A 27,142-nucleotide genomic window follows, 5' to 3' on the forward strand; every position below is an offset into this window, starting at 1 on the left:
CCTCATTAACTTCAAATAAAAATGTCTTATTAGTGTTTTTATTCATAATAGATATTGTTGAGGTATATACAGGTTAAGGTGTTAATAAATGAGTTGGGTATATATATGTAGTATATATGAGAGCTGAAATCTGTATAATGTTTTGTAGAAATAAACGATTTAGTAATTTTATGAGTTTCGTATGGCTTTGCTATGAATACGCTGCCCCCAGCTATCGCTATGAAGGCAATTAAGAAGTAATAAAGATAAGGAATGTGTGTGAGAGTTTTAACATAGAAATAATAATTGTATAAGATAATATTATGTATAAAGTTGAAATGTAGTATTAAATTTGTATAAAGACGAGGTAATATGTGTGTATGATAAATTATATAAACTAAATATAGGTATAAAAGTAATGAGTATATAAATTTTATATTTACGAATTTAGGTTTGTTGAGTTTAAATGATCATACTGTGATTTTAATTTCAAAATTACTTCCTCATTGTCAACACGTATGATTTTATCCGTTTCGTTTTTTCGTAGGAAAACAAGACCATTTTTCGTCCAGACGAATTGAAAGTTGAGTGATTTTTTGATGTCTCTTGCTTCTTTGAATAGCTTGCTACCTTTTGTAGTTAAATTTTCTCTTATGTAGATAGGCATATCAGGCTGTAAGTTAATGTCCTTAGTAGAAAAGTTTCTTTTTATTTGGCGAGCTTTAAGTGTATTTATTTTATCTTGGTGATTTATGAATTTAACTATAATTCTTCTGGGACGTGCGTTGTTACGGTTAAAACCGATTCTGTGACAATCATTTATCATTGACACGTTTATATTTGAATTTAATTCTTTACATATTTGGTGGACTAATTGAGTGCAATCTTCTGTTTTATTTTCAGGTATTCCATCAATGATAATATCATTTGATATTTGGCGGCGTTCCATGGATTCAATTTTGTTTTCNTTATATAGAGTTATTACTTAACGATGTTTCAGAAAATATTTTTGTAAATAGTAGAGCAAATCATTATTTTATTTATTAATCATATTTGATTTTTTGTTGAGCTTCTTCACATGAATTAATCTACTGCTACAACCCCTTATAATCTAAACTTGTATAGATTTCGATATTCAAGTGGTAACACTAATTAATCTTATATAATCAGATTTATTCAATTAAAAAAAAAATTAGTTAAAATTGTTTTATTTTATTTTTAACGAGTTACATCAATTTTAAGTTATAGGTAATCAGAAAAAAACATACTTTTTTTAAAATATGCCAACGTTACGTAAATTGTATATCCTATCATATTTAAACCGGTAGTATTTTATTTACTTAATCAATAGCACTCAATGGTACTAATGGTTAAGAAATCTTCTCTTTTGGGTGAGACCCCTACAGTCCTTGATGGGCTTATAAAACGTTAAAAAATATATATATATATAGCACCCAATAAAAATGCAGTACTTTAAAAATATGTAGGTTTTTTTCTGATCACCTCTAAACTTTAAATAGCTTTAACTCATTTAAATCGAATAATATAACATTTTTTTTTTCAATTTAATAAATCTGATGACATAAAAAAAAATTGTAGGATATAAAGAATGGTAGCAGAAAATTAACTTTACGGGTAAAGAAAACTAAAAAAAAATATTTATGTTAAAAAAATAAAATAATGATTAGCTCTAATATTTTCGAAGATATTGAATAAGAAGTAGTTAAGGAATCACACTGTGTATATGAATTAAAAATATATATTATCTTTTACAATTAATAAATTTCACGTTTTTTAAGAACCAAACTAATTGAATATATTAACTATCTACTTTACTTTTAAATAATAGACGAAATATGTACTTATAGTCGGTATGTAAATATATACATAACAATAAGTCATTTGATTCAATGACTGATAGATAAAAACTATTCGACATAATTTGTAAAATGTATAATACCAACCACACTGATAGTATTCATCACTTCTTCATTTACCACTTAACGTTAACGACTTCTTCATTCTACTACTATTATTATTGTAATAATTATTATTTTAGGACTAAAAAATTAAAAAAGAAAATATTTTATTAATTTTAAATTTAATTTAATTTTTAACAGAAATTATATTTTAAAATTCAATATGTTTTGGTCGTTTTTTTTAAAATGTTCTAAAAAGAAATCTTCTAAATATAAGGTTTCTAAAAAATCAGCAGAATTAAATGATGTAAAACAAATAGTTAAAGATATTTTATTAAATTTAAAAGAAGAAAATCCATCCGAAGTAAACTTACGTGGTAGTATGACATTACAGGACAACAGTTTTAATATTTTGTCTGTTGTGGACCCTTATCATGATTTCATCAACTCGTTTCTTAATGAAAGTGAAGAAGAGGATCTTATTCAAGAAGATGAGCCTACTACAATGGCTAACGAAGTACATGTTATGGAAAATATAGAATCAAATCTACTTTCAATAAATTCAAATTACAAGCAAAATATTAAACATAGGTTAAAATCTTTAGAATGCCCATTTACGTGGCATTTGGAACCAAATAAATGGAATCATGATATTATATACCGAATCGAAAATAAATATGGTTTTATTGGTATGGATATTTCTACAGCTGATTTTTCGATTGAAAAGTGAGATCATTTTTTTGTAATATTAATCATGTTATTTTGAACTTAGACAGTTTAAATATGTGTATCAACATTTATTTTTAGGTATGTAAGTAATCTTATAGTCAGTTGTGTTTTATTCAAAGTGAATGAGCCTGATAGATCTTTTAAAAAAATTATGGAAATTTGGAAATGGTTAGATAATATAGATCACTGTGGTGATCAATTTTATTTGAATATTAGAGATGGACTGAAACATATTGTAATGTCAACTTTAGCTTTTATGTTTTACAATTCGCGTCAAATCACAGAATGTCAAAGAGTAAGTTTAAATAATATTTCACTTGTTGTCATTAAATTATGATATTAATTTAATAAAATATTCTGTAATCTTCAAATACTAACTATCAAAGTAAAACTATTATTTTAAAAAGAATTATTTTTATGTAGTTTAAGTGGTGAACTCACTGGTATCGAAAACAAACATGATAACAGAACAAATAACGAACTCTAAAAAAAAAATCCACTTAATATTCATTGAAATTAGAAAACCCTTAAATGATAATATATTGTATTTTTTATGTGTTTTGTTAATGATTTAATCTAGAAGATCAGAATTATGAAAGTGATAATTTGTTAAACTATAAAATACCTGAATTTTAACATTCAAATAGGGTAATTGATTTAGAATTCTGAAATCTCCATAAAAACGTAGTATTCGGATTAATTTTTTTATTTATACATTATTATTAAGGCTTCGACAGATAGCTTATGTTATTAGCCTTACATCAGCTATTTATTTTTAATGAACATCCGACATTAAATTGAAAACAAAAAATCGCATATCAGATTTACATCTTTAAATGACTTCTATTAATTTATAAACTTATAATTAATTCTATTACCTAAAGTAAAGAAATAATTATAATTAACTCTTAATGTCTATTATGTTCTTTTAGTTACACCACATGATTACACCATTCAATAATTTAAGTACGAAAGCACGAGCAGCTGTCTATTGTATTCAAGCTGCTATCTGTATAGAATATGGTGGCGACGCTTTAGAAAAAGCTACGGAAAGTGCAAAAATTGCATGTGAATTAGATTCCGACACTGCTTACTGGCATTATGTGTATTCATTGACATTAAGTGCACAAAGACAATTTTTAAAAACTAACAAATCATGTCCTACAGAAGCAGAATTTAATGCTATACAATACGCCATTATTTTGTTGAATCGTGAACAAAATCCATACTTCTATTTTCATCGAATGCACTTGATGATAACCAAAACATTATTTCATCAACATCTTAATAATAACGATGATAATATTACTGATGAATTAATGAGTAAGATAAAAAAGGATTTTCAAAATATCGCCGAATTGATTAAGTAAGCTAGTTAATTTTATGGCATTAGATGTTAAAAATATTTACTAATATTTAATAATATTTAAATGTATTTGAATAAGTTCTTGATATTTCCAGAGCTATTCTAGATATTAAACCTGAAGATCCACACTTGTTAATTCGATGCGCACGGTCTCTAATGGTATTACCCGTTGAAGTTCGTGGTAATAATTCTGTAAAGGATATTTTATTGAAAGCATTAGATATATCCAAAAATGATCCAACTGTTATTAGAGCAATTAAGAAGAGTCTTGATGTTTATAAAAAAATTGTTAGATCCTATTAAATAAATATTTCTTGAATAGTTATAGTTAATAACTTTTTTTATAGAATAAAAAACGAACAATTCCGGAGAATATTTTTACCGAAAGTGATACAATTCAAAATGAACTAAGTGAAATAGTACAAAATGAAATTGACGAGTTTAATTTAAAAGAGTGTTTGAAGTCGGCCATCGAGAAACATAATAACGGCAGAGATCCGGTGGTGGACTTATTTAATATACTGACAGAATGTCGTAATGAAGATGATAAATGGAAAATCTTAGCTCAAATTTGTTCCTACACAATTATATGGAAAGGTCCAAGTTTTCTACGAACTAGCGTAGAACAATTTATAATGTTAATACAAAACGAAGGAAATGCTTCTAAAGAATTCATAACGGTATGGCATTTTTTTACCTCTTCATTTTTCATTTTAACCAAAAAATATTAAGCATGAATTAAAATTTGTGGTTTAGTATATTATGTTGTGTTGAATATTTAAAGACTTAAAGTGAATAACATACTATATGTTAAAAAATGATTTTGATTAATTATTCATATTTTAAAATTCTAAAAAAAAATGTAAAATTCTGAAATAGCTTTTATTTATAATAACTAATTAAAAAAAAAATTTCATTTGCTTCATTAACTTTTCTTTTTAATCAAAATTTTTTGTGATTTGTTTTAAAAAATATATTATATTCCCTCTTTATTTTTCCCTTTATTCATTCCTTCATCACTCCTAACGCATTTAGCTCGTTTTATGTTATCACTCATAAATTTAATAGATTAAATTTAAATCATGCAATTCACTTTTGAATAATATCAATATTAAAATATTAATACAATTTTTCAGCAACATTTTTCTATTTTTGCGCAAGACACCGACAAGACATTTAACTTAGCGGAGTTATTGTGTAACGAAATTAAATTAGTTATATTATTTGGTGGTGCCAAAGACTCAAAAGATATTCAATTTTATTTAAACCAATTAACTAAAATCATTGAGATTTGTAAAATAAAATCTCAAGAAGCTGATCCTACATTGAGATCTAGACTTCTAAAGGACCTTAAACAGATCGAAGAAAATACTAAGCCTAAATTAAATGGTTATCGTCAGAATGTTAATAAGAACTTAAACAGAAGACCACACCATAATAAAAACCGTCGAGGTAAAAAGATGGTTTATAAAAATCCAACTTCAGTTTTTAGTTATAATTCAAACATATCACATAAATATAGAAAATAGTAATTTTTAAAAGAGAATATTATATGATTATTTATTAAATTAATTTATATTTTTATAAAATGCAAAAAATAATAATTTGTTTTAAAATAATAACAGAATTTTGTTAGCTCATTTAAATATCTACATATTTTTCATAATGAAATTATAATTTGCAACGTATGCTGCACATACCTTAAGATCCATGTCTTTAAAGAATTGTCATTTTCATAAATTTATACTTCGACATTAATACTATTAATGTTAATTTATTATAAATCAACATTGTTCGTAAATTACATGTCTAATGAACACATGTACAATATTGTTGTTTTCACAGGAAAAATATAAAACTTTTTAATAAGTTTAATATAAAGTTATTAATTTCAGTTGAAAAATATGTATTAAAATAAAAACAAGAAATATATACAATATAATAGCATTAACGATATTTGTGTTTTTATTAAGGAATTCACCCTTTTACCATATAACAGTTTGAAACAATACTTATCACATAAAAAAATATGGTAATATATTAAAACATAGAAAATATAATGTAAAAAATATATATTTTTGTATGTAAAATGTTTATTAGATGCTTTGTATATAAATATATTATAATTTGAAAAATATTTTATAGTTATACATTCACTTTGTATGTACATTAAAATAGTTAAAAATGTTTAATAGGAAATTATATTGTTCGATAAATATTATCAAGATTAGTCTTGTTAATTAATATAATACCTAAAAACTAAATAATAGTAGAGTAATATTTTTTCAGTACTATCAGGTATTATTTTAATTTAAAATATTTCTTTTAAATAATATTAATGAAGTTCATTTTTAATCAAAGAAGCGGTTATTGGTAACATAAAATTTGTAACTTTTGACCGCAATAATTTATAATTTAATTTATTGCCTATAAATTGCTTTAATGTATAAAAAAGTTGTACCGATAGTGATCTACTAAATATTTTAGGTAGTATTACGAGTAAATAATATCATCCTCATTCATTATTTTTAAACAGATGACCAGAGCAAACCAATATAATAAGTATAACTAGATAATAGTCGACTACAACTAAATACTGCATCTATTTTTCTTATTAAAAAACAATAAAGGAAACTTTTATAACAAGTCTAGCTGCAGTATTTAAAGGAAAAAACAATATAAGTAAATAAACAACTATAAGTAAAAACGAAGTATTCATTAACATGTTAAAATAATGATGGTTTAGCAGCTTGTGGACTGTTATGGAATCGTCGGTAGAATGTTTGAACATAAGTGAACACGCATTTCCAATCTGGTTTTCGCATAATCACCATGTCTTCAACATCCAATAAAGGAACAATTCCAGCTTCGTCTCTGCAAAGAAAATAAAATACTTGAATAATAAGTTAATAATAATCACTATAAAGTTAAAATTTTAAAAACTCATGTTACTTACTCTGCTACTTTAAAAGCAAGTTCGAAATTTTCCTTCCTTTTTTCTGGTGTTAGTTTGTCGTAGTCGAAAGCATCTGGGTAAAAATGATGAATGAGGGCACAGAATGCGAGGCCATCACTCCAGCTTGTTGAGAAATTAGTTATTTGGATGTTCTATAAATGTGAAAACATTCCTTCGTTATTAAATTATTTTTTTAATTTATCAATAAGTGAAAAAACACAAATGAACGCTCTTCTATAAAAACTAAAAATTCTTAATACTAAAAAATCTACAACTACATCGTTCCAAACGTATATATGAATCTAACAATTTATTACAAAAAAAAAAACATAAAAATTTATATGATAAATTATTAAGTTGATTAAGTTAATGAATAATTTTATTTAAAAAAATCAGAAATAATTAGCAGTTAGTACATAATGCATATGCAATAATTATATGTTAAAAAGCCATAATTTATTATTTATATCATGCTAATTAAAGTTGTGTTAGATGAAAAAAAAGTACCTTATATTCCTTCGTCTGAGCCTTAACCCAGCTGAGTAGGCGGTCTTTGATTGATGAAGCGCTCCGCGCCAGAGCGGGATCGGTGAATTTATAGCAAGGACGCGTTTGTGAGCTATAAGCAAAATGCCCCGTATTTATGTTACCATCATTATTGTTATTTTCATACATTAAAGCAAATATGCTGAAGTTGTACTTTATAAAGTATAATTCAACATGTTTAATTAAATTGTAAAATTGAAAATGATGTAAAGTTTATGTGTAAAATAAGAGTAATAACTATCATACATACTATACTATGAATGATTTTTGTTATTTTTATGTGAAAATGTGTTCAATTTTTTGCAAACTTGGCTAATGTGGAAATTACACAACACCAAATTGAATCAAATATGATGATATTACAGAGATAAGACATTTATAAAATGAAAAATAAATACTTTTTAATGCACATACAAAAAATACGACGATAAAAATATATTATTAAGAATAAGCATTATTTTCCGTGTGCATACTATTGACTTTAAATAAAATAATTTTATTTAGGAGAAGTGTATTTCAACAGATAATTATTATTTTTTTTTTATACAAGTTAGTTATAATCTTTAAATTTTTGATTATTTATTATTTTTTTACTATCCCAGTTACTTTTATTAATATCCACAAACCACATTACAATTATGTTTTAAGAATATATAAAAAATGATGTAAAGCTAATGATAAATGTTTAATAATATTAAATCGTTATCATCATCAGTTATTAAATCTTTAACGTCAAATTATGATGTTTATGTACTAAAAATGATTTAATATATCTAATTTAATTATTGAATATACTTTTTATATTATGTGTTAGTGTTGAAAATAATAATAGTAATTAATAAATAACATTAAAAAATTAATAAAGATAGTTTTTTTGAAGAATGTACTTATTATTATCTACCATTTATTTTTATGTTCTTCTTTATAATATCTTTTTGTTAGAGTTAAAAATATTTCTTATAAAAGATTTTTAAAATTTTTACTTACTTTGGAGCTGAGTTCTGCCGTTCGAGTTGCTGAAACTTTGCAAACGGCGAGGCGCTTACACTATTAGCTGTAAATTAATAATTTATCATCAATAATTCCTTGTATTTAAGCATAAAAATCGAAAAACTAAAAAATATATATACCTTTAGTGAGGCGATTACTAGAAGATGTTGTCCTAGTGTGCACTATTGAACAAAATATTATAAAAATATTATTACAAGTATGTTTAATGATGATTATGAAAATTTACCTTCAGTTTTCACATACGATCCGTTTTCGGTATTGTTTGATACAGTCGACGATTTTGACTCAGTAGTAGTTTCTGTAACACAAAAAATAAATAATTATTTACGAAAAGTATAAAATAAAACAAGTATAATAACTCCACACAATATACAGGTAAACGTGTTGCGCTATAAAATACAGGTTAGACATTTTTATTTTACAGTAAAAATATTCAACTCATAAATATACTAATAAAATTAATAATAACTAGTAAAATGAAGAATTCAAAAGAAAACATAAGTAGCTACTGTTATGATCAAACTACGGTTAGCCGTTTCAAACGATTATTTGTGTGTGCAACGGATAAAGCGGTTAATTAAATGGACTCTTTGTACGATATAAAAGCAAACAATAAAATCGAGCGAGCGGATTCAGTAAACCATAAAAGATGGACAGGTATAATTATTTTTTGGACAGGCAGGCGCGTTAGAGCAGCACATAGATCAACACTAAAACTGATGTGAAATTTTTGTAGTACAAAAAACAAACGACGTTCACACATAAAGCACACGACATGAGCACACAAGAACATACTTTTGTGTTCAACGTGGTGCATAGAGATACGAAGAAAGTATAGGTGAATGAATCAGTGAATAGTACAGGCATTCTTCAATTTTTTTTATAATATTATCCACTCGCTCCTCGGACACTCAAAATTCAGTACTCAATAAATATTATTGTGTAGATAGTTATACAATTAAATAGATATAGAAACATAGTTTAAAAAAGAAACACGATAATTGGTTTGAACAATAGTAATATGCAACCTTAAACACAAAGTGCGTACAAATATGAATGTATTATTTTACATGACACGTAGGTATATATTATAATTTACGAATAACTAAATGCAAATATCACGAAAACTAATAGTAGGGTGGTCTAGAGGGACTATTTGGCTTTTATTGACTCTTTAAAAAGATTCTCAAAAGTGTCATCAACTTTGTCGATGTCATCGTTGAGTTTCACTAGTTTAGGAGAAACACTGGACCTTTTTACATTATCGGCTACTTGTAAGTGTTGCCGAACAATATTTTGTTTGCGAGCTATTTGTTCTTTTGGTAAAAATCCCTCGTATGGTGCAATTTTTCTAGCTATGGGTTGAGCACGTGGTTGAGCGGCTTTGGTCTGGCCCATAATAATTTGGTGCCACGATTCCGACTTTTGTAAAACTGACGGCATGCGAACCGGTGATGAATTCGGAGACCTTTGCTGTAAAACCATCCTGGCTGGACTTCTGGTTGGAGGTTTTGGTGCTACCGTTTGTTTGTTAGGCATTTCCAGTGGTTTGGGTGTCATCGTTTGTTTGTTTACTATTTCTAATGGTAAGGGTGCCGTCATTTGTCTGTTTATTGATTCTAGTGGTTTGGGACGATTGGTTTTGCTTTTGACAATACTTGCCGTTTGAGGACTACCCATTACTCGACTCATAGCTAGAGGTTGAGGTGAAGTATCAAAATCAGTCGATCGACTAATTGGACTGACTGGAGTACTATAAGTCGTGCCAGATAAACTACACGGTGACGTCGGATTCCACGGCTTCTTATTTTCATCGGTATAAACATAAGGTCTATGTGCTGTCGTCACGGCGCTATTGTAAAGTGGTAAATGTCTAGGAGGTTGAATGGATCTTGAAAGACGTTCTTCCGTAGACTTTTGTGCTACTGGTTTGAAAGCCGATGCGGTAGCATGAGAAAAGTTTTTCTGTCCGGTCCATACGGGTTTGAACGAAGTAGATTTTTTTGCTTTATACGCTATACTATCATCCGACGGGCATTTACATACATTATTCCAGAAATTAGCATAGTTTTTTCTCGGCATAATACTAGTGGCACATTTTTCAAAAGATGTTTTTAATCGCCCAAAGCGATTACCCCAATTACCCTGAAGTTTTCCATGCAATGGATTGTATGCGGATGCAGAATCGTTTTCTTTGGTTTGTTGTAACAAAGCTAAATACTTCTTATCGCTAGTCGTCTTGGGCGTAAATGGAGGTATGTTTCCGTTGGAAACAATGGATGGAGTCTTGGACGAAAAACTAATTTCGTCACCGGATGATTGATCGTCTGATTGATCTGATTCTTGTTTCAGCTTAACACGTTGTTTTGTGTATGATTTTCGGGCATGATCGTTGGCTGCAATTTTCAATAATCTTTGAGCTGAAGACACTGATTGGTCGTCATCAGATCCACTTTCCGAAGAATCAATGGATGAATTTCTTCGTCTATCAGTCAATGAACATCGCCTATTATTAGCAGTAATATTTTCAACGATAGCGTGATGAAGCGGTGGACATGCAAATGAATTGTTTTGCAATGACTGTTTAGACGGTTCCGGTATAAAGTCTTCAGTATAATTAATTTTTCGTTTTGGAGGAGGAGGTATAAATATAACTGGTCTAAAAGTTTTAGGCGTAGAAACTTCGTAGCTCTTATTTGGCGTACCTGAAGTGGAAGTAGGAGAAATTGTAGGTTTATTTTCAACGGCAACAGTGTTCGTATCTACGAATCCGTTTTCCTCTAGCCACCTCCGGGCATCTTGAAGTTCCTCCGACGAAACACCTACTGTATGTCTGTCTTGGCGGGCTTGCTTTTTGTTCCAACATTTTCTAGGAGGAGGAGTTGGTTTCTTTTCCACGGGAAGTTTCAGACTAGTTTGAAGTTTGTTCAGTAATTCGACAACTGACGAACGTCTAACAGGGTCAAGTGCTGGTAATGCACTTTCTAGATTGGCTAAAGCCCCTTGAACTTGCACCAATATTTTTTGATTCAACTCTTCCCCCGACTCCGTACCAGAGTCTTCTACTATAACCGAGTTAGGTTTGATATTTAAATAACAGATAGGTTTTAACTCACCACTATTTTCAATGCTGCCAGTATTATCTGTATTAGCTGCTAAGGCAATAACATCAGCACACACTGTAACGATTAAAGTACTTTATTATTTAATGTTGAATCATTGTTTATCGTTTCTTTAGTATATATCATATTACTAAAGAAATTAAGTAAAAAATACTTTAAATGTTGAAGTTCAATCAACAATAATAATACAAAGTATAGACAATTACTATAATTTAATTCAAAATCGACTATGTAATTTCATTTGTTGGCATACAAATGTGATCAACAAAAATATAACTAGATCTGAAAATACGATAATAAAAAAACACAAAATAATATTTTTTACACCCGAAATATTAGAGCACGTATTATATTCATAAAAAAAACTATAATTTAAGTATTGAAACGATTTTGTTAAATCATTTAAACAATTTGTTAACATCCACAACTAAGAAAACCTGTAGTAAAGAGTTACATTTATAAATGAGCTTATCTATGAAACAAATCATTCGTTTTTATTTAAAATTTAACTAGTTGTAATGTATACATTGCCGCTATTAAATTAATTAGAATTTAAATATTCCTTAAGGGTAAATTTTTAATTAATAATTAGAACTTTTTAAGTAAAACTGTTATGTAATTACCTTTATGTTCGGCCATTATTTGACGTAGCCTGGCTCTAATTTTTCTCCTTTGATCGTAGTCCGGACAAGACTCCAACTACATATTATACAATTTATTATTATTTCATATAAAATTTTATAATTTTTCGGTAAAATAATTGCAGAAACTAACCAAAATTTGTAGTTGTTTTGCGTCCCAAATGTTATCAAGCTCTTGTTCGGTCAAATTTACTTTGATTGAAGGAGAACTCTGGGGAAAAAAATACACGTGAAATGTATATAATAATTTCGACCAATTGTGCTCATATAGAGCATTAGTTTGTTTAAACAAATGGTCAGCGTTATATCAACAGGTGCATGTCTAAATTAAGAATCCAATTCATGATATATGGTCAAATAAAAATTTATGAATTCGCTCGAAATTGTTGGCAGCACGTTTTATTTGCTGGTACATGGCCAAATATTGGCCTAATAATATTCATGAAACCAGAAAATGAAGTTTCTCAAATTGAGTTTACAGAAATTATATTTAATGGCCCTAAATAGGTTATCTAATAAATACTAACTCCTTGTCGATATATGATATGGCGTTTATTAATATACATAAGCATTATTATTTTTAAATATAAAGGATTAGTTGGTAAAAAAAAAAATTAATTGTATTTATGAAACAAGATATTTGGAACATTGATAATATTGTAATAATCAAATACCTTACTCAATGAGTGATTAACAGTAATATTTCACTTAGACGAATTTTAAGCTTAGCGACTCAACTAATTTTTTTTAAATACACATTTATCTCTGGTATATATGTATATAAATATATTACAAACTATCGATTTAAATAGTAAAACGAAAAAAAAAACTAATTTCTTTGTCAGCGACGTCGAATGGACAAAATATACACAGAAATAGTTAATCTAGTAGCCAAGTATAAACTGAACTGCGTGGCCAAGTGAGCATCCGACGCTGAGAGAACTACTACGCTGACCAAAATAGGATTTGCCTTCAAAAATTATTTTCGTCATGAAATGCGCAAAACTAAAATATATTGTCCAACAGAAGGGAAATTATTTCCCTTCTGTTATTATTAACAATAGCCTTTATGTAATTGATTGTCGTTGTTCTACATATTTTTTGAGAAATACATTCGATATTTAAATTAATGACCAAAATCTAGGATAAATAAATATAGACATTGCAAACACGAGGAAGGGATAATGTCTGAATACTTAGTAGAAACGTATAATTATAAACAAAGAACTAAGTTACAAAGAAATGGTCATGAATAAAAAAGTAATAAAAGAGTGACGTCAACTGATACTTAGAGCACGTGGTAAAGAAATGTTTTGTGATTTGTTTTTTTAAATATATCATATTATAAAACTTTAAATAAAAGACTAAAAGTCTTAAATAACAACTTAAAAGTTAAAAAAAGTAAGAATCCGATATCAACAATCAGATAGAATATGAGCAAGGCTAGGCAAATTGATTTATTCTTAAATCTATTCAAATTCAGTAACTTTTGTAAATAGTAGGTTAGGTCAGGTTAAAACTAACTTATACATATATTTTAGTATTCTAGAAATAAATCAATTTAATTTTTATATTGTTGTAATCAACTTTAGGTTAACACGTTATTTAGGTTAAAAAGGTAATTAGATAGTTTAAAAGACAAATCTTCCAAAAATTAACGAGTTATCTAAATCAAATTAACTAATTTAACATTTTAATTATTTTTAAAGTGTTAATATGCTCAACCTTGAACATAAAAAATAAATAACTATAAGTAAATTTTTAATTTTGGAAATATCAAGATAAGTATATTTAATAACGTTCATTGTTCGTATGGATAGCAATAGTTTCAATATATTCTTCTTCTTCTTCCTTGCATTAATCCCAACTACTTGGGGTCAGCCACCCTTATCCTAAACTTCCACTTGACACGATCTTCCACATCCTCTACGCTCACATCAGCTGTCCTCATATCACATTCAATAACATTTCTCCATCTCTTTTTTGGTCTTGCTCTACCTCTTCTCCTTCAACATTAATTTCTACAACTGTTCTTACGGCTTCCGATTCTTCTCTTCTCATAATATGACCAAACCATCGAAGTCTATTTTCTCTCATCTTATCCACGATTGACGCTACAACTATACTCTCTCTTATAGTAGTTTCAATATATTCAATTTTTAAATTATAAAAGTGATAAGACTGCTATTAAATATCAAACGAAAAATGGTAAACACATTTAAATAAACAATTGTGTATGTAATTTTATTTAAAACGGTGTTAGTAAAAATAGAAGGCTACTATATCAAAAAACTTTTTATTATAGAATTTATAAAAAAATATGTTATATGAGATAAACGCACGAAGAATTGGGTGCTGAATAGAAAGATATAACTATAGATTTTAAACTTTTTGTGACTGAATTTCTCAAAAGTATTTTTTATATATATTTTTGCGTGAAAAAACAATGTCAAAAAAAATTTTTTTTTAAAGCTTTCACATAATTATTTCTAAGGTCTTAAAGCAATCCTACCTATGGTTTTTCATTTATAATATCTTATCAAAACTATAACCATCACATGAACTTTTGGCTACTAAATCTAGAATAGAATTTTTGATGTAGAATTCTTTCACAAATAGATTGCCTAAGTAAAGTGACTTATCAACTTTCAAGGAGAAGTACTAGGACTATGTTTCTAATAATAAAAATTCAATAGGGACGATTGTGTTTTTATCTCATAGAACAGCGAAAACCCTTTATGTTAATAAAAATTTCTTAGCAGTACAATCTTTATACTTCAAGCTTAAACTAATGGTATTCTAATATTTATAATACTTTTAGTTATGCACATTATTTACCTGATTACGTTGTTTTTCTACTCGGTTTACAAGTGTAGCACTGCTTGTATTTGAAGTAGTGGTGTTAACTGAACTTGAAGTAGGAGATTTGGCACCTTGTTCCATTCCGTGAAGAATGACAGATGCACCCAGGAACTTGTTTAGTAAGGAACGAGCTTCAGAATCTTCATTAGTATCTCCGTTCTCTACGACTGAATTTTATTTATGGGATAGCGAAGTATTAATATTTATTAATAAAAATAAAGATTTATTTGGTACCCAAATCTGCGTTACGCATTCTAGTCAAGACGTCTTGAACACCCGTTACTCTAGAACTATTGTCTAAAAATGAGGTAGCACCCGTTTTTGAAGTGCTGCTAATTTTAGTGTTGACTGTCGAATTAGATTGTTCAATCTGTTGAACATTCTTAAAAGATTCACTTTTTACAGCTTTGTTTTGTTTCATACTTGACGAAACTAAAATAAAATTAATAAATAAATATAATTTCTAAGTTAAAGGTTTTAATGACTACAAAGTCATCATTTACCAGTGGCTTGTTGGAATTTATGCTGAAGAGCTCGTATAGAGTCCCCGCGGGCTAGGGTTGACTTAGGCGTATTGGATGTAGTTACATGAGATTCGTCGGTATTTTCATACTTGTTGCTTTCCCTAGACGAACGCCTTGAATCTTGATCAAAACTTTCTTGGCTGAACCTCTTTTGAATACTTTCAAATTTGTCGTTCGTGCGACTTCTTTTTATTACTTTATTACCATCGAGACGGTCAGAATTTTCCACTTCTTCAGTAATTTCGGTGATTTCGGGACCGGTAGAATTTCCACCAATTTCCTTAGTAACTGTGGTAACTTTAGAAATACCCTTTGGATTATCCAATTCATTAGGGCTATGATAAGTATAATGACTTTGAGTTACTTTTCCAGACGGTTCTTGGCCATTCACAGAAGAAACTTCACCTAAAACAATTAAAAACATATTTGATAGATTAAAAATCGTTAGAACATGATTTAACTAAGATTTTTTTGAGTTTATCAAAAGAAAAATAAGCGAATAATCATTTTGTTTCTTATACATTTTTTAAAATAATGGCATCACGCTAGGAATCTATGTCTTATCCGTCAGATTAACTGAAATAGTCGTCTCCTTAATTTTAATGAAATGTTTTACGATTGATTTGGGTGTTTGTGTTAAAATAATAATTTAAAAAGTTGTTTTGGATAAAATATTTTGATGAACGGACAATAATGTATAATTTTAAATGTTTTACTTGCATTTGTAAAAAAGTTTAAAAAATGTTAAAATGTTGGTTACCTTCTAATATTGTACTATTATTCCAACGATATTGACCAATTTGTAAAACAATAAACACCATAAAGAAAGAAAACAGAGCTAAGTTGTATGCGTATGATGCTATTAATAAGATAATAAATAAACCGGCATTTAAAATATTATCTCGTAACGTTATCATAATGAGTTTGCATGATATGGTTCTTTCTTTTAGAAGAACGGTTAATCTTTACACTAGCTATTGCTACACACAAGTAACGGCTTTTGAACTGACCAAGATTTGCGTATTTTAATTACGTTTTGGAAAGTATCCAGGTTGTATTTTTTTTTTTATACCTAGCGCAGCGTTAAATATTAGCATCGTTTATACATATTTTATAAGTAATTCTTTTTAGGTATAATAATAATAATAAATATTGTTCGTATTTGGTTTCAAATACAAGCTTAGGAAACACACAAGATAGTTATTAAACTATAAAAATCGAAGTTTTTCAAGAATAAATCTTAAAGCGCATTTAAAGACAAATATTATTAAAAATAACTAATTTTCCCCGTTTAATAAAATAATAACGGATTATAAATGTTTAATGCATTCTTTTTCAATTTAATTCTCAATTTCTTAGAGATTTTGTTATGAAAAAATAACTCAAATATTTAAAAACTCTTTAAAACAAATTACTTATATTATACTGTAACACATCGCAAATCATGAATATTATTTTACAGGAACAAAACAATTACCTTTAATGAAGTCTTGCGTGACCGAAACGTTTCCGGCTCCATCAGATTTCATACAACTTTTCGATTGAAACACGGTAGACTGACTTTTGCTTTTTATTATCGTGGATTCTATTAAATCAAGTTTAAATAAAAAATAGAATTCAGATTTGCAAAAAGTTCTAAAAAAGTATATAGGTAAATGTACCATTGTTTTGGCTATCTTCATTTTCATTTTTTTTTATTATTGAACTTAAATTAATTGAATTTGTATCATTAAATCCATTCTGTTTAAATGTAGAATACAAATCTTCATCTTTAGTGTCCAATATAAAACTATCTCTAAATTTAGCCTTAGGTTTTTGACGAGGTTGTGACTCTAATTTAGAATTTTCATCTATAAGAAATGTAATTTATTTTAATTTTTATACTTTAAAGGTTTATTAAAGTTTATTTACTATTTTACACTTACTAGCGACATGTCGTTCATGCTTAAGTACCAGCTCTTTTAATTGAGGCGATACCGGTGGCTCTGGCATGTCTTCGTATAATGGTTCGTCGTTCTTACTAACACTTTGAAGTGCTTTTAGTCCAAAAAGTGGTTTTCCTTTGTTGTCAGTAATTAGTTGGTCAACAACGCCTTTTTGTTTTTGAACTACTGTTTTAGATTCTTCTATCCTACACGATTTTTCAGTTTGCAATGCTTTCAATCCAAATAGAGATGAGTTCGTTTGATTTAAAATTGCTGGAGACTCTGGTTCTTCAATTCGATATGCACATGGCTCATTCACTATAAATTTTTTAATTTAAAATATTAATAAGTATAATAATTATACTAAAGAATTATTATTTATTAAATTTTTTTTATTAAAACAGTATGTGGACATGTTACATAGATTAAAATTTACAATCCATGGTAAATATTACCGTTAATCGATTGACTGGTATTAGTTTTTCTAAGAGCTCTTAAACCAAATAATGGTCTCCCATTATCATCTGTAGGACCTACACCATAACTCGAAGTAATAGAGTCGGTAACGTTCTGACCAGTTGAATAATTATTCGTGCCAGTTTTCTTAGTTACTTGTTCACTTTTTACTGAAAATAAAGTAGTAAAAAAATTAGTTATCAATTATATTTTATGTTACCTAAATATTATTTCTCTAACTACAGACGAATTTATATTAAAGTTCTAACTATTTTTAAATGAGAAATTTAAGCTAAATTCCGTTAAACAGGTGCTTAGTATTTAATACAAATTGACTTCAAATAATCCACATTAGTATTTAGATTTAGCTGTTTCATAAAGAGCTGATTAGCTTAATGACGTATGAAATACTTTCTGACATCTAATAAATGTAGGTTATTGCATTAACATGCATCTATGGTATATACACCTTTAAATGAATTGTAAATTTTCTATTCAATAGCAACGCATGAGATGATTTGACTGGAGAAATTGCATTTAAAAAGTGCTTAGTTGTATGCTCATCCATATAATTTGTCTTATTAGTATTAAAGAGAGCAAAAGTATATTATTAAACAAAATTATAGTTTTAAGGCGTTGGAAAAATATGGCATTATCTCATTTAAGTATACTGTCTATTTGTTTGCATTACTAGTATTTACAAGGGGAACTATGAATTACTTAAATAATATTGTTAATAATGAACACATCGAAAAATAACACATTTTTAAATATATCTTAAAAATTTAAACTTAAAAAATACATTTAATTTTATGTAAAGGAAGCTATTATTGAAGATTTAAAATAAATCTTAGTTCTTAGTTATAATTTAGAAACTTTAAAAATATTGTTTCTTCAATAAATTTTGAAAACTAAGGATAATAAATTATCAGTACAAACAAAAAATTCTTGCTATTTTTAACAACTAATTATGAACTAACTATTAACAAAAGTTAATTACAAAAAGGAGTTTATACATTTTATTAATAATTCAAAACGTGTTGTTAAATATGTTTAAATAATCAATTGAGAATATTATTCTTAATTAGCAACAAGAAAAACTAATATCTATACAAATATCTAATCTTTACCGTGAATCTAAAAATAGAGTTAAGGATATCCATTGTTATCAAATTATAATAGTGATAACCGAGTATGACTACAATAGGCGTGTCTAATTAGTTACCGCTCTTTACCCATGTCTATGGGAAAGCATTACAATCTATGCAATGTTGAAGATCTGTTGTATGACGGCTTCTTAATTTCCATTACAAAATTATGTAATAGCAATTTTCGATTTTTATGACGATATACAAGCAGGGTACTAAAAAATCTTCTAAATTCGATGCACATGAAAAAAAACTTATTATACATTGGGTCATTGGTCAATAACATTGTACACAGATATTGTTATATAAAGCATAGTTAATAGATAAAAAACATATAGAATATCTATTGAATAAAAGTAATAAAATCGTCCCAAGGTTAAGTTAATTCTGAAAATCGTTTACCCTATATCTTAAGTTTTTCTGTTTTTATTATTAAATTCTTATATGCATTAAAACTTGAATTAAAACCATTAGAATTACTTTGGTATTAAATAATGGCGTGAAATATTTTTTTTATGAAATTATATATTTACAAATTTTTTTAGCATTTTATAATTTCAACACTAGAAAAATTATTTTCTTATTACTATCTTAGTAAGTATATATGTTATAGTTTTTAAATAACTATATACATTTTTATTAACCATGTGCTTTATATTTTAAAATGAAAAAATAAAAACCAACATTCGAATGGAAATCAAGTTGTTAAATTGAAAACATTTTTATGTAAGAAAAAAGTAAAATAATACTAATAAGCTATATTTTTGGCATAAGACGATTATTCCACAAATGACTAGACCTAAAATTTGGCAGATGTAGGTTAAGGCTAGCACTAATTTTTATTATATAGTAAGTAGATGTTTTTGGACATTTATCAAGTGTTATATACTAGAAAAAATAAAAATTTTCAACGTTTTTACAGTAATTTCAATCCGAAAAGTAAGCAAAGTTGCAATACATTGAAATAATTTGCACCGATAATTTAATTTGAAATGTAGTAAACTTAGGGACTTCTTTAAAATTTGCGAGGCCTAGGGCCCATCTAACCCCCCCGAGGACAGCTTTGAGTATAGTGCTGTTTTTAAAATAGGTACAACAATTCTGCCTATCAAGATACGTCTAATTTACTTTAACCATACACCAAAATAAAACTCTTACTTCATTATTTTACAGTGACATAAAATTTAAATTTTGACAAAAAAATAGTCTTCTATATAAAAAATCGTCAAATTGTATGTTGTTTTTACATTTAAAGCGTTTAATAATTTAATTTTAATAAAAAAAATTATTTACTATAAATTTTATAAATTTTCTTTACAATTTATAAATATTTGAAATGATTCCAAAAAAATTGTGCTTTTGTCGAAGTTTACATATTAGTATTAAAATAGATCATGTTAGATGAATTTTCTTGTTATTAGTATTATTTAAAAAGTGCCATACATATTATTAAAACTTAATTTATAATACAATATAAAATAATTTATCGTAAACGTTTACTAGTGGTCAGTGTGTATTGTTGAGTTATTTACAGGAAACATACAGCGGAAATACGGTAGTAGACTACTAATAATAATTGCATGTGTTAAAGGTGCGCCTAGTATCATTGATATACGTGTAACTTTATTTTAGATTATTTTTATATGATTTGATTGCATTTGAGGTACTAACAATTGAAAAATTGAAGTGTAAAAACAAAAGTAAATCATACACTGTCATTAATAATATTTTTCAAGTGTGACAGTAATCTGAAGAATAACTATACCAGAAAATCAAAACTTTTAACTGTGCACAATGTAACAGTTAATTGTATTGAAGATCAGAGAAAACAAAACGAAATGAAAACCATTTACATAAATGTGAAAATCGAAAACGTAGCATTACGTCAATAAATAAATGGTTATGCTCAAAGAGCATGTTGTGGCACAGTTAACCAACAAAATAAAGGTATGAACTATACATTTCATCTAAAAAAGATCTTGCTTTTTGCAAGCACAATTAAATAAATCCTACGCGCTCGTTAACAAATTGTGGATTTGTTCAACTGTAGTATTTTTAATTTAATTAGAAAATTTAGAAATTGCATCAAGTTAGCAGAAATTGGCAAGCAGCAGTGAAGCTTTGCAGTCTTAGTTTTGTGAGTCAATAAATTAGCTAAATTCTCATATAAATATGTGATATTATACACAAGTATATTTGCAAGAAATTACTGAAGCAGACAAATACTTTTAAATGAAGATATCGTTACACTAAATTAAGTATTTTACAAAGGAATGTGTATCACTAATTTTTGTGCGATTATTTCTAGAAATGCTAAATTTAGTAACTTTTTTTAACAATGAAACACTGCTACAAATTGAGAAAAAATATCTTTCGGATAATAAAAAATGATGAGACTATAACAACCAGACGTGTTTATAAGTTAAGTTGAAATGATTTAAGTTGAAAACGAATATCTAAAACTAATTTAAAATTAGTAATTACCGCATAATTAATTGAGGGATGGCGAGGATAGATCTCCAGAATCAAATTGATTTCGTAGTATAAATACAATTACTTTTTGTTTGGAAGGGGCAGTGAAAAATTTTCTCATGTATAACCCCCTCTAGAACAAAACCCTAACTACGCGACCAATGATTATTATGACGAGAATATTGATTACTTTTTTACGAGACTAATTTTTTTATGAATAAAAGACGTATAGTTTATTATTCCTTTTACGAAGCATAGTTTGGCAATGGGCCCGTCATGAATTATTACCGTTAACATGATTTCTTTTAATACAGTTAAAATTAAATCTCATGTATTACGCACATGTACTAAACGAGCCGGCAACTATATTTATAATTAAAAGCTTAAATCTGTGGTGCGAAATCATATATTTCTACTAATAAACAATTTTAAAAGCACTTTTCAGAGTTGATGTTAAATGATGTTTACAGTATAACTATTAAAAGTTTAAATTTAGATACAAAACCAATAGCCAATTTAAAAAAAAAATCATTTATTCAATGAAATTTATTTGAATGTAAGTTAGATAATTTACAATCAATCACCGCCCATTTTCCAATAATCGTATTTTACACTAAAATTTACATTTATACTATTTTGTAACTAACGCTTAGAAAAACCAAACCCGTTAAAACTTGACAATCAATGACAGCATTGACTGTCAAGTTTTAAAATACACAATCATGTTGAATGTTAGGCATCAGCATGTGTTACGAGAAAAAAATAACAACATGAAATTGGTACAACACAAAATATATCAAACTCGTGTCTCACAAAATTATGAAAAAACTATGTTAATAAAACGTAAAGCAAAATATATGTACTCTTACGGCGATTTGACATAACTAGCTAAATATGTAATTGGTGTATGTATAGTTAAGTAAAATTAATTCGTTAACAAATAAAACAAGATTGGTTAATTTTTAATGAATATTGTTATTAAATTATCAGTTTATTACTTAAAAAATTTCTATTCAAAGTTTAAAGGAACAGCAATGATAAAATTAAAACATTTGAATTATAAGAGACATTGTTCTCTTCATTTACACAGAATACAAAATTTCACCTAGTTTATTAATTATATCAAGACTTGTTACCATTCTTAAAATTAAAAAACTATTAACCAAATTCTATTAAACAAAAACAATTATTACTTTACTGAGTAAATATCATGGATGAGGATTTTAAATAGATGATTCATTTCGTTCCATTAGTTTAAAATGTATAGATTTCCAATTTTTAATGCTCCGAGAATTAATAATGCGTTAAAAGAGCAATTAAATTAAAAAAATAATAATATTATTATAGATACAAAACGATGACAAATATATCAATCGGGATACTTATAAAAATTATGTAATCATAATTAATCAGGCCTATTGACGTCAAAGCTGTGAAAAGGATTTAAAAAATACACATTCGCAATAAATCTCAGCTGACGGGTGCTAACTTTTTTGGCATAGAAGTACTAATGTTTTGAGATTAAACGTTACGGTCGGGAAAATCTGTTACGAGACGAAATCATGAAGGCTACAATTCATTTTCTGTTATACAATTAGATTTACAAAATAATGGTTGTAGAAAGCAAAATCTAACCGAAACAAATTTAAATCGCCGTTCTAGAACAATATGTTATAATTTGTTATGAATAATCGTTTAACAGAAGTGCTATTTGTACCTGAAATACAAGTAAAATGTCTATGTAAACTTTAAACTTAATAATACATAAAAAAACTGTATTTTGGTCCAAGTTTTCAATTAAATATGTAATTGTATATAGTTTAGTTGGATAATATTGTCCTATAGTTATCAAGAGTTTAACTCAACATAAATAACATTCAGGAAAGGTATTAATCTCATCAAACAATTAAACGCTTACTCGAAATGAACTGCCTGTAGATTTGAAGCGCAATAATTATATACTTTTTTGGAATGTTCATCGTAAACAGCATTAGCAATATATTTAAAGGTGTGAATCTAACAAAGTAACAAAAACTGAGTGGAGTAAAATAATGGTTTTGTTTATTTACCCGGCGTTTTCTCACAGAATACCTCCATGGTAAATAAGAACGACGACGTTTTGTTGACATTGTGTCTCGAAGTGAGGCGAACAATCGAATGGTGTTAAAACTATTAGTCGATACAGCACTCATTACTAAAACCAGCTACTTGACATTTAAAATGATTTCGGCCGTTAAAAATATACACTCCTAGCCCAATGCCCTAACTGTTGATCGATCTGACCAGCTTTAGAGTTCCTAATTATAGCACTGACGAACAAATTAAACGCCATACCATACAACACACAATGATGTTTAACCTACTGGTATACCTATACTCGCACGTCGGACGCCCTAGACCGTCTCACTCAATCGATAAGGTCAAATAATATGTTCATAAAATAAAAATCCATGTAAAAATATATTAAAATAAAAAACTTTATATGTGATATTTCGAGTAATGGTCTGGTTTTTCAATACATACCAAATTACAGCCGTAAAATATTGACGCAATTGCTTGGAAACCCATCGCTATTATTTATCCAAAATTCCACGAAAAAAATCAAATATTTACTTAGTTTTTTCTATTAAAACGTGGAAATTCGCACGATGACTATTGCGGACGCGACGGACCGTACTCCGTTACCGTGCGGCGCGGGAGTGCCGGACAGATTGCCGCATGCACATCGCATGCACAGCAAGCGCCCATCGCCCGCCGACCGACTTCTCCTACCCGCGTCACCCCTTCTCGACGACACAAACCCCTGAATTGTGATAGCCAGTGCAGTCGGTGAATAGTCGCCGTTACTCACTAGTGGCCACGTTAAAATATAATAACCACACGGTCTAGGTAGACGTCAACGGTTTCATATTTAAACAGGTTGTCGCATTAACGTTGTACTGCCATCGGTCCTTTTTTTATGGTCTACCGTCAACATCGATCAAATCCTTATTGATATTATTTGGTTCATAAAGTGCAGGTGCGAACAATGGGCAGAGGCTGTGCCTCGCAAAATATAAAAAAAAACATCGTCCCATTATGGTTTAGGTGAGATATTGTATATCTTCACAACTGTATTAAGGGTTCTCCGAAAAATCATATAGATAATCTCAATAATAATACACCGAATGGCCTCTACACATATATAGCTGTATATAGGATATTGACGTAGGGCTAATAAAGCCTATCAATAGCGTTTTTAAGAAAAAAAATATATATTTGATCAAATTTTAAATATATTATAATTTGAATGAGAACAATAGATCAATGTATTTAAGAAAAAAATTGTTCAAAATGTCACTTTTTAGGAGAGGCGTTATTTTACATTAGTAATAATTTAACAATGCATAATATAAACAGATAAAACTTAAAATGTTTTATCAGCAGTAATACTAAAACTGTAACAACAAACATATTAAGATTAAAGTTTTATACGATTGGTAATAGACGACTCCACATCAGATACCGAACGTTATATTTCTTAATAGGTCTGCCTCCAATGACGTATCGAAAATGAATTTAGCGCCAAATTTTAAGGAATACTCGATAAAACTAAGTATGCTTTTTGTTCAAAGAGGAAAATTTAGACAAAATAAATGACTATGCGATAATATGCCACTTAATTACAAAAATGCATAAGGATGTCTTAAAAAATCTACCTGAGGATAATTATTAATAACACCCAAATATATATAAAGCAAGTTATCGCGCCGTAATTTTATATCAATAAATTTATAGATAATATTTTTAAATTATTATGTGATAATTTTTTTAATACCATACACTTTTTCATTAATAATTTATTCATAATTGTAATAATTAATAAAAAAAAAATATTTACCTTTAATTGATGTGCTAGTTGTAGTCGTTGTGGTTGAAGAATTGAATTGAGAATTTTTAGATGTTGAAGTATTTTTATTAAGGTGTTTATTAGACTCTAGGTGTTCGATAACAGATTTCTTTGGTGAAGGAGATCGTGTTTTTTCAATTTGTGTTTTTTGAGGTGACGGAGATCTTTCTTTTACAACAGTTGATATTTTTTGAGATACAGAAGTTTGATTTTTACTTATGTTTAGATTAATTTTTTGAGGGGAAGGTGATCTAGACTTGTTAGCTGGTTTTGTTCGCGTGTACTGAGGTGACGGGCTTATGTGTTTTGCGGTTTCTGTTTTGTTGGTTGATTCCCTGATTTCAATAGTGAAGCTACTTTGTTTTTGTGGTGGTGGCGGTGAAACTTCTCTAACACTCTAAAATTGAATACAATATTATTACATAAAACAAAATTATTTTTCAAACATACGATTTAATAATAATTTACCTTTTTTGTGTGTGTTGTAGTTATGACAGATTGTGTTTCTTTTCCATTTATGGATTCTAATTGACGTTTTACTAACCGAATTTGTGTTCTTATTCTTCTTCTGCGATCATAACCAACAGCTTTTTCAAGCTATAAATTATTAACATACATAAATGTTATTTCCATAATGAATTATTTTAAATGTTACAATAAATAAAATAAATTTATAGAAATTAAAACAATGTAAATTTTCATAACTCTTGATTATCTATGATAGGATAGCCTTTAAATATCCATTTTTTTAATTTCACTAATTTTATCTTTTAATACTTAAAAAAATATTCAATGCAAAATTCGAGACTTATATGATTAGGTCAACATGTGCCATAAAGTTTCTGAAGTTGAGTAAAATTATTTAAAAAAAAAAATATTAAATTAATCAATATATTTTTTTATATGTAACTTACAGTTAAAGTAGTTCAATCAATAAATAGAGAATGTTAAAAAGATCTCAAAAGTGTAATTTTCAATAGATTAAGCAATCAAAAGACAATATAATTGTTATTTAAAGTAAAAAATGTTAAACTCTTACTAATGAAAAATAATCAAAATATATTCAAATAGTCAATTTTTTTTAAACGCGATATATTTACATTTTGGAATTGTGTTTTTTAAGTATAATTTGTAACATTGAATTGGTTATCGATGTTATATCGTCAACAAATATAGGCTTATTAGATATCGGAAATAATTCATATCAGTTCACTTTAAATTATAATACTTTTCAGTTTACGTTAAGATAATATTTATTAATATAAATAATAATCATTAATAAATTTTCGTGTTATAAAGTTTTTAGTTAAATAAAAAATATAATTTTAAGTATTAATGTTAAAAAATAACAAAGAAAATATTAATTTATGAGCAGAATTTAAAAGTATATGTAAATAAGTGTTTTTTTTTTTAATATACAAAATTTATTGTCCAACAATATCTTTCGAATTATAACATTGATATAATACATAAGGTTAATATTTTCTATATAAATTTATTATTTTTACTGAAATTTTTTAGAAAAGTTATTATTTTATTTCTTTTATTAAACATTTCATTTCTTAATTGCAATCTTATAAATTCTTTAAGTATTTCA

The 27,142-nt window shown here is 27.4% G+C and overlaps 3 protein-coding genes across 9 annotated transcripts in view; 1 reads left to right on the plus strand and 2 right to left on the minus strand.

The window, feature by feature from the left end:
• Positions 1-266: 266 nt before the first annotated feature.
• Positions 267-2,001, minus strand: LOC126907173 (uncharacterized). Its single transcript, XM_050688282.1, has 2 exons — positions 1,977-2,001; positions 267-963 (listed from the first exon to the last, which is right to left on the minus strand). The coding sequence occupies exons 1-2, from the start codon at positions 1,999-2,001 to the stop codon at positions 419-421; spliced, it is 570 nt and encodes a 189-aa protein (XP_050544239.1). The 3' UTR covers positions 267-418.
• A 27-nt stretch (positions 2,002-2,028) lies between these two features.
• Positions 2,029-6,489, plus strand: LOC126906699 (uncharacterized). Its single transcript, XM_050687450.1, has 6 exons — positions 2,029-2,624; positions 2,706-2,922; positions 3,560-3,993; positions 4,089-4,281; positions 4,341-4,673; positions 5,130-6,489. The coding sequence occupies exons 1-6, from the start codon at positions 2,122-2,124 to the stop codon at positions 5,520-5,522; spliced, it is 2,073 nt and encodes a 690-aa protein (XP_050543407.1). The 5' UTR covers positions 2,029-2,121; the 3' UTR covers positions 5,523-6,489.
• A 124-nt stretch (positions 6,490-6,613) lies between these two features.
• LOC126906695 (serine-rich adhesin for platelets-like) overlaps positions 6,614-27,142 on the minus strand; it is a 35,068-nt gene continuing 14,539 nt past the window's right edge. For 3 of the 7 annotated variants that reach the window (XM_050687440.1, XM_050687442.1, XM_050687441.1), the window contains 18 exons: positions 26,014-26,142; positions 25,537-25,942; positions 18,036-18,206; positions 17,581-17,898; positions 17,317-17,505; positions 17,133-17,240; positions 15,635-16,060; positions 15,366-15,563; positions 15,108-15,298; positions 12,403-12,480; positions 12,252-12,327; positions 11,623-11,685; positions 8,733-8,804; positions 8,626-8,667; positions 8,483-8,549; positions 7,457-7,568; positions 6,950-7,101; positions 6,614-6,867 (listed from right to left, as the gene is read on the minus strand). In XM_050687440.1, the coding sequence (XP_050543397.1) occupies positions 6,720-6,867; positions 6,950-7,101; positions 7,457-7,568; positions 8,483-8,549; positions 8,626-8,667; positions 8,733-8,804; positions 11,623-11,685; positions 12,252-12,327; positions 12,403-12,480; positions 15,108-15,298; positions 15,366-15,563; positions 15,635-16,060; positions 17,133-17,240; positions 17,317-17,505; positions 17,581-17,898; positions 18,036-18,206; positions 25,537-25,942; positions 26,014-26,142 (2,946 nt within the window). In that variant the 3' untranslated portion in view covers positions 6,614-6,719. Of the gene's footprint in view, positions 6,887-6,949; positions 7,102-7,456; positions 7,569-8,482; positions 8,550-8,625; positions 8,668-8,732; positions 8,805-9,332; positions 9,535-11,622; positions 11,686-12,251; positions 12,328-12,402; positions 12,481-15,107; positions 15,299-15,365; positions 15,564-15,634; positions 16,061-17,132; positions 17,241-17,316; positions 17,506-17,580; positions 17,899-18,035; positions 18,207-25,536; positions 25,943-26,013; positions 26,143-27,142 lie in introns of those variants that run through there. The other 4 variants (XM_050687444.1, XM_050687443.1, XM_050687445.1 and 1 more) reach the window with 4 other exon arrangements.

The sequence above is a fragment of the Daktulosphaira vitifoliae genome, unplaced genomic scaffold (genome assembly GCF_025091365.1).
Source record: "Daktulosphaira vitifoliae isolate Bord-2020 unplaced genomic scaffold, ASM2509136v1 Scaffold_5, whole genome shotgun sequence".
Taxonomy (NCBI): Eukaryota; Metazoa; Arthropoda; class Insecta; order Hemiptera; family Phylloxeridae; genus Daktulosphaira; species Daktulosphaira vitifoliae.